Source organism: Pollachius pollachius (assembly GCF_949987615.1).
Source record: "Pollachius pollachius genome assembly, chromosome: 2".
Taxonomy (NCBI): Eukaryota; Metazoa; Chordata; class Actinopteri; order Gadiformes; family Gadidae; genus Pollachius; species Pollachius pollachius.
The window spans coordinates 29,915,280-29,922,779 of record NC_136935.1 but is presented as its reverse complement, the minus strand read 5'-3'; the positions used below and the strand labels follow the sequence as shown (position 1 = coordinate 29,922,779).

Genomic DNA, 7,500 nt, shown 5'->3' with positions numbered 1-7,500 from the left:
GTTAGGGAGCGCTGGCTAACGCCGCCGCCGCGCAGGAGAGTAACCTTCATCCCAGCGTCGGTGTGGAGATAAGGCCGCGCCAGGAGACGGGCTTGATTTATTCCCGCTCATTTCATCCCTCTTTGTTTACCTCTTAGCTGCTCCGTTTTATGTGCTGCGCTTTGGAAGGTACTTTAGCGAGGTCTCCTTCAGTATCGTCTCCAAACTCATCACGGTGAGTTTGGGGAGTTTGGTGTTAGCAAAACAAGTGAGCTGGCGGAGGATCACACGCAGACAAACAGATGCCGAGAGAGTCCGCACACGGAGAGGCAGGAGAATCACACACCGCCTCTCGCCGGCGAGGCGTTTTTGTTGCGTTGTGTTTTGTAGTGTTTTGTAAATCTCACTGGCGGGGGGGGGGGGCTAGGATCGGTGTGGAGCCATATTTACTGCACAGACTGGACCCCCACATGGACCCCTCCCTGTCTAGTCTAGTTGAGTTGCTCAACCAAGTGATAGAAACAGTTTTTGTACTGAGCAACCTCCTTTTCATACCCTGACAGACCGAGGGGAGAGATATAACTAAAAGTAAATGATACAAACATCCAGATTAAATGAACGCTTTTTCAACTCTTTCTCCGTCTCTCTCTCTCTCTCTCTCCCAGACTACCGTCCCCCCATGGTCCCCGCCATCCGAGGGGGCGGAGGTGCTGGCGGGGGCTCGTCGTCTTCCTCCTCCACCAGCCGCACCAGCACCACCCGCGTCCCGCCCTACTACACCACCCCCCGGCCCCTGCTGACCACCTCCCCCGGCCAGCGCTACCGCACCACCAGCACCGTGCGCCAGCCCACCCTGCAGCCGGGCGCCGGGGGAGGGGGGTCCGACACCAACCAGATCCCGGACACCAACCAGAAGGCGGGCGGGCGGCACCCTCCCGTCCAGGCACCCCCCGCCGTGGCACAGCATCCCCCCGTCTCGCCCCCACAGCCCCCCGTGCTGCCCCCCGTGCCGCCGCCGCCCCAGGACTTCTGCAGCCCCCGGGTGACGGCCGACGTGTCGTGGCCCCGGACCCAGCAGGGCCAGCGGGCCAAGCAGCCCTGTCCCGTTGGAACTCTGGGTAGGTGCTGGGGGTCCGGACGGGGGGGGGAGAAGGGGGAGGGGGGCTACAGCCGTCTTTAGATGCTGTCTGAAGCTCAAAGTTCTCTGCAGTGACGGGGGGGAGGATGACGCATGATAATAAAAAAATAGAATTGATTGTGATTCCTCTTCGGAGGCGGGAACAAATGTAGCGCCCCTGATATTCATGCTGAGTGTGCTCCGCTCCGTTTAAAACAATATGATGAGAATCCTTTCTTTGGCTCGTGCTATAAATATGAAGCAGAATCTGCGCTCAGTGTGCCTTGGGCTTAAGGAGGCGAAGGAGAGAGCGCACGTTTTGTTTTATATACTCAACCACGGAAAGGCTCGCTTTTAATTGCTAGTGTTTTCGGCTGCCTTTTGTACTGGTTAATGTAGACTTTTCCTCATTTTACGTTTTCATTTGACCCGTTTTCTTCCTCTAAATACGTGACCTTGCGTTGATGTCGGGCTATTCCCCGGGTTCCTCTTTGACTGCTCCGTCTCTTGCAGGGGAGCCCTTCCATTCAGATTCAACCTTAACCGTGTAAAGTCTTGTGCGGAGCACGGGGGTTTTTGCCAGTGATTCGATGGGACAGTTCTATCATGGGGCGCAACGTGCACACAGCCGTGCACAGCGGGCGTGCAGAGCAACTCATTAAAAGAATGAAAAGGGCTTGCATATGCAGACGTGCAGTACATTGTTGTACATAACAACAAAACACACACACACACACACACTAACACACACAAACACACTAACACACACAAACACACACACACACACACACACACACACACACACACACACACACAATGAGTAAATAAACAGAGCCATGGATGTTTGCATGCTCTGACCGAGGCCAAGAACATGGGCTATAGTGGATATTAACTGAGGCGAGAGGTTAAAACAAAAAGCCCACACACACACACATACACACACGTGTATTCAAGCATGCATACACATGGAGACTTTGCATTTTGTATCTGTCAATATTAACATATTTTGAATATGCATGCAAAAAAAGACAATATAGAGCAGGTATGTATAATGGATGAGAAAAACAAAGATTTTCCCTTTTAAAAATATTTTATACTTTTTACATATACATACTTTTTACTTTATACATTTTAAATATATATAAAATAATTAATCCAAAAAAAAACCCACAATAACCAAGAAATACGGTTAGCTGATGCAAAAGGGGTCATCTGAGATGCTTGATATTCACAATCACTCACACACACACACACACACACACACACACACACACACAAATGCACACATACACACACCATCTCCCCACAACGGTGGCGTCTCCAGACCCTGTCTCTGGGGGAACGTCAGCGTTGACTCTGTGTCGTTTTCCCCCTTGTCCTGAAGGTGTGGCCACATACGTGTGCGTGGCTCAGCTGGGCTACTGGGATCCCCAAGGCCCTGACCTCAGCAACTGCACGTCACCCTGGGTCAATCACATCATGCAGAAGGTGAGACCCCGGGCCCCGGCGGCCACGACGGCTCCGCTGGTTGAGGAGCCAGCTAGTGTGTAAGGGGATCCATAATGGATATGCTCCCGCAGCGCTTTGTCATGCATGGAGACACATTGACCACGGCGGAGGATCGGGGCCACAGAGCCGGCCTGAGGAACGCGCGTGTGTGTGGATGGATGGAGACATGTTGACTCGAGGGATCCTCTTTGTTAAAGAGAAGGTTACTCACTGCGTTGGGCCTTCTCTGGCTTTAGCTGGAAGTATTGGGGCGTGTATCTCAACATGTACTTTTTTTTTTTGCCTTACTCAATGCACCCAAGGGTGATTTTATAATAGTATATAATAAATTGGAGCTAATATGTAGGAGCATAGTGTCCAGGTTCAGTGTTTAGCGCTGCTCGCTGAATGGCTCCTTATAGCTTCACAGGCCTCTATCTCTAAGTGAAAAGCCCAAACGGGGTAGTCCACATGGCAGCAGCGGTGCTAGAGCAGGATTTGTGTGCGCAAAGTAATCCTAAGTGGCATTAAAGCGCACTCAAAGGAGATGCGTTAAACACAACACTGACATTTTTATAGAAATGAGTCTCTTACCAATGAACCAAATTGGTGCTAAACGCATCCGTTCTTCTCCTATGTGGGGCTTCCTTGCATTGAAACCCTTTTTCCTTGTGCGCTCTTTCGCTCTGCTCTTTGTTGTTTTTCTCCTCCTCCCCGGCCCATTATTGTTAATACCCCACTTCAACTCCTCTGCCCTCCATTTCCTTGTTTACCTCACTCTACCACATGACTCACACATCCATCTTCCCCGGCCCCACTCCCCGGCTCCTTGACATTTCTAATTCTATTTCCTGTTCCTGTTTTGCTGGCTTCCACTTTCCCACCCCCCCCCCCCCCCCTTCCCCTCCCTGATCCATTCATTTGATTTGACTCCTCTCTCCCCCCCCCCCCCCCCCCCTCCCCCCTCGATCACCTCAGCTGCGTTCGGGGGAGACGGCAGCCATCGTGGCCAAGGAGCTGGCTGAGCAGACCAAGGGCCTGCTGCGGCCGGGGGACGTGCCCTCCACCGTGCGGGCCATGGCCCAGCTGGTGGAGCTGCTGGACGTCCAGCTCAGGAACCTCACGCCCGGCGGCAAGGACAGCGCCGCCCGCAGCCTCACCAAGGTACTGCAGGGAGAGAGACATACACACAGAGGAGGGAGGTGGAGAGAGAGAGACAGGCGGTGTTGAGAGAGAGACGTACACATAGAGAGGGGGGAGGTGTGGAGAGAGAGTCAGGGGGCAGAGAGGGAGGTGGTGTATAGATAGAGGGAGGTGGTGTAGAGAGAGAGGGCAGAGAGGGAGTTGGTGTATAGAAAGGGAGAGACAGGGGCGAAGAGAGGAGTGGGAGTAGAATAATATAATGGAATAAAATAGAATTGAATAGAGATCTTCTTTCCACTAAGCTGAGATTTGCCCTTGGCTCCATCAACGGTTTCAAAAAAGACTTGCAGCATAATAGCCAAACTGAGAAAAAGTTAACTTTGACTCATCGTTCAGAGTTGGAGGAAGTCAGGGAAAGGGTGTGAGAGGGTGGGCTCTCCCATGAGGACAGGCGAGTGGCTGTCTAGCGGATGGACTCAGGGTGCGTTCGGTACGTTGGGGGTGGAAATGGAGCTGGGAGGAAGGAGGCTATGCGAGGCGCGCCAGACTCAGTTACTGTCACGTCCAATAAAGCCGCGGTGCCTTTCATCCGCTCAGGAGCCCAGTACACATCTAGACGTCGCTCCTCCGCGGGCTTTGTTTTCCTTGCCTCCGTGCTCCTCCCGTCCTCTGCCTTCTGCCCCCCGCGCACACACACACTCTCTCCCCTGTAATCCGCTACATGCGCGACGAACACAACTCAGACACACGGCAATTAGCTCCGATGGCCCCACGAAAAGAGGCTCTCTATCTGGAAACCGTGACATAAAGGGGAAAAAGAAACCCCCCTTGACGATCGAGAGAAAACACGCCGGCTCCGGATTCATTAATGACCCAATTATTATTTAACTAATTAAGTAATATGCATGCTTATTATGTGTTTTTTTTTGTGTTGTTGTTAGGATATTTCGATGAACAATTACGCACGGCTGGCTTAGTAATTATTGCCATCAATTGAGGAGATGAACGGAGGACAATGGGTGGAACAAAGGTTTGATCGGAGGACAGGAACAGAGAGCAGGGAACGTATCATTACACTGGGCAGAGGAGGAGAAGGAAAACATAACAGGGGAGGAAATAACGAAGGGAAAAGAAGGAGCAGATTATGAATGAACATTAATCGCCATTGTCTGCTTGCTCCCATGCGTGTGTGAGTGCTTGCATGCGTGAGTACGGGTGTGTGATAGTGTGCGCGTGTGGGTATGTGTCTGTGTGCGTGTGTGAGACTGTAAGGTGTTACACAGCTAACCACTAAACTGTTTGGATTTCCAGCTCCAGAAGAGAGAGAGGTCCTGCCGGTTTTTCACGCAGGTATTTCCGCTTCCTGCCGTTGATTGTGTTAGCAACGCCTAAGACACACACAAACACCCCTTCCCTAACACCCCTGATGCGCCCCCTTGCTGGGAACAGCATGCCCACCGATGTTGATTTATGTGTATGTGTTATGTGTATGCACTCACACCTCACAGCACTCTGCACTCAAACGCCTGATTCCACCGTGGCTGCACGTGTTTTCCCCTGATTTGGCCGTCCAAACCTTTTGAGGGGAGGACTCTGTCAGTGTGAGAGGATGTTGTAATTCTTGTTTTTTTAGAAGAGGCTTGGTAATCACTGATCACGCTGTGTTGCCAGAATCGTCCTCCAATATCGCACCACAAAGGTTGCAGAGATTACCTCTTTTTTCCTGCGCCTCCTCAGAGTCTTTGCTGACTGGATTTCTGACTTTAGAGGAGAAGTCAGTAATGCGGTTTGATATGTTCGCCGGCACCCCGCCCCTACCTTGTGATCAGGGGCCATGATCAATAAAAATAAGAGCTCATCTACTTTCTGATGGCCTTGGCAGAATAGTAAACAGGCTAGCCCTCTACTCATGGCTTTTAATCCATCTCCATTCCGAGATATGTCCTCTTTGCGGTTCAGTCTTTCACACAGGAGTAGATGGAGATGGATGTATTATTGTCTGTATTCTGTAGTGCATTGTTTGATCACAGCCTCTTAGCTTGTACAGCTTAGCTGTAGCTTGGATCCACACAAATGTATGCAATCATTGCATTTATTTATTGAACAGAATTTTTTTGCGACTTTTGCGACTTTATTAGCAGTGATTTGTGTGTTTGTGTTTGGTTCATGCCGGCTCACACAGATCTGAACTGTAAATCCCTGGGATATCTGTAAGGCATGTTTCTGCTCCGCTAAAATCACTATTGAGAACATGAAACGACCGATCTTCTGGCAACATGTAAATAGACTGCTGTATCTGAGCTCGCCCTTTCTCTCCCTCTCTATCTCTCTGGCACTCTCTTTCTCACTCTCCCTCTCTCTGTCTCCCACCCCTCTCTCACTCCCACTCCCTCTCTCTTTCTCAATGTCTCTCTCTCTCTCTCTCTCTCTCTCTCTCTCTCTCTCCCTCTCTCTGCTATGGTCTCGCTCTTTTTCTCCTGATGCAGGCTTTTTTACCCTCTCATGAAAAGTCTTAACGTCAGCACTAGTCAGCAATGTCACATAACTAAACATGGCTTAACACCGTATGCAAGCTGACACACACACACACACACACACACACACACACACACACGTACACACACACACACACCGGACACACGCACACACGCACATACATGGACTGAATTACAATACACACACATCCACACAAACATCCACACTCACACACACACTTATACACACACAAACCCACACTCACACACTGCTGTCAACAGTGATCCCGTCCCTGCATATCAAAACACCCAGACCCGATTTTGATGTGCCTCTATAATCTAATAAGGATAATCCCTGGAGTAACCTTTTCAGGGTTTTTTGAGAATCCAGAATCAGTTTAGAGCAAAAGAGATGTTGACGATAAAATCCTGCTCACACACCTTGGAGCTCACTATCATCTGGCGAATCACAATGATTGATTATATAATTAGCCTTCAGGATTTTGCAGCAAAATGATATCAACAGTCCCCAACTTGTGCTTGGAAGAAACGGCTGTGATTAGGCACTGCAGTGTGGCACTGCCCTCTCCTCGTTAATTATCTGCCAAACTAATTGCCAAGCTAGAAGAGTGGGCAGGAGGGTTTCACATTCTTAATAGACGACAGAAATAATTGAATTGTATTCTCTCTCTCTCTATCTTTCTCTCTCTGTCTGTGTCTCTCTCGCCCTCCCCCCTCCTGTGCTCCATCGTGAGCTCATGTTTTGCTTCGTTCAGGGATCCAGGGACTCGTTTCATGTATATTAAACTGCCAATTTATTCATGGCGGAGCGGATGGTGGGGTGGTGGGTGCAGAGAGAGAGAGAGAGAGAGAGAGAGAGAGAGAGGGAGAGACAAGTAAACTGAAAGGTGTGATGCTGGAGTGGGTGAGAGAGAGCGTGAGTGTGGCGGTGAGAGAGTGAAAAGGGAGAGGAAAGTGAGATAGCAGAGAGAGAGAGGGAGAGGGGTGGGGCGGGGAGACGGGGGTAGGGAAGACCATGGGAAGCGGCGGTGGACTAGGTGAACTTTAAGGAGTGCAGGCGGTTGACGCCCGGTACCCAATGACGCTGTCTAATTTGTCCTCTATTTATGGGCGGCGGCTGAGAGCGCGGTGGGCTCTGAGCTGTGGGTCTGATTTATTCACATACTCGGCCTGTCAGGGGGGAGCGGCCTACTCCTCTGACGAAGACATGCTTAGGAAACACAGCAGCGCCCAGCCATGCGAGGGACAGATGGTGGAATGTATTTTTCTCTGTCTCTC

The 7,500-nt window shown here is 50.7% G+C and overlaps 1 protein-coding gene across 1 annotated transcript in view; it reads left to right on the top strand.

Annotated features, from left to right (window-relative positions):
- adgrl3.1 (adhesion G protein-coupled receptor L3.1) overlaps positions 1-7,500 on the top strand; it is a gene marked incomplete at its 3' end in the record, with an annotated part of 102,323 nt that overhangs the window by 54,150 nt on the left and 40,673 nt on the right. The window contains exons 6-9 of the mRNA XM_079730908.1: positions 645-1,097; positions 2,481-2,584; positions 3,563-3,748; positions 5,039-5,077. Coding sequence (XP_079587034.1) covers positions 645-1,097; positions 2,481-2,584; positions 3,563-3,748; positions 5,039-5,077 — 782 coding nt within the window. The remainder of the gene's footprint in view (positions 1-644; positions 1,098-2,480; positions 2,585-3,562; positions 3,749-5,038; positions 5,078-7,500) is intronic.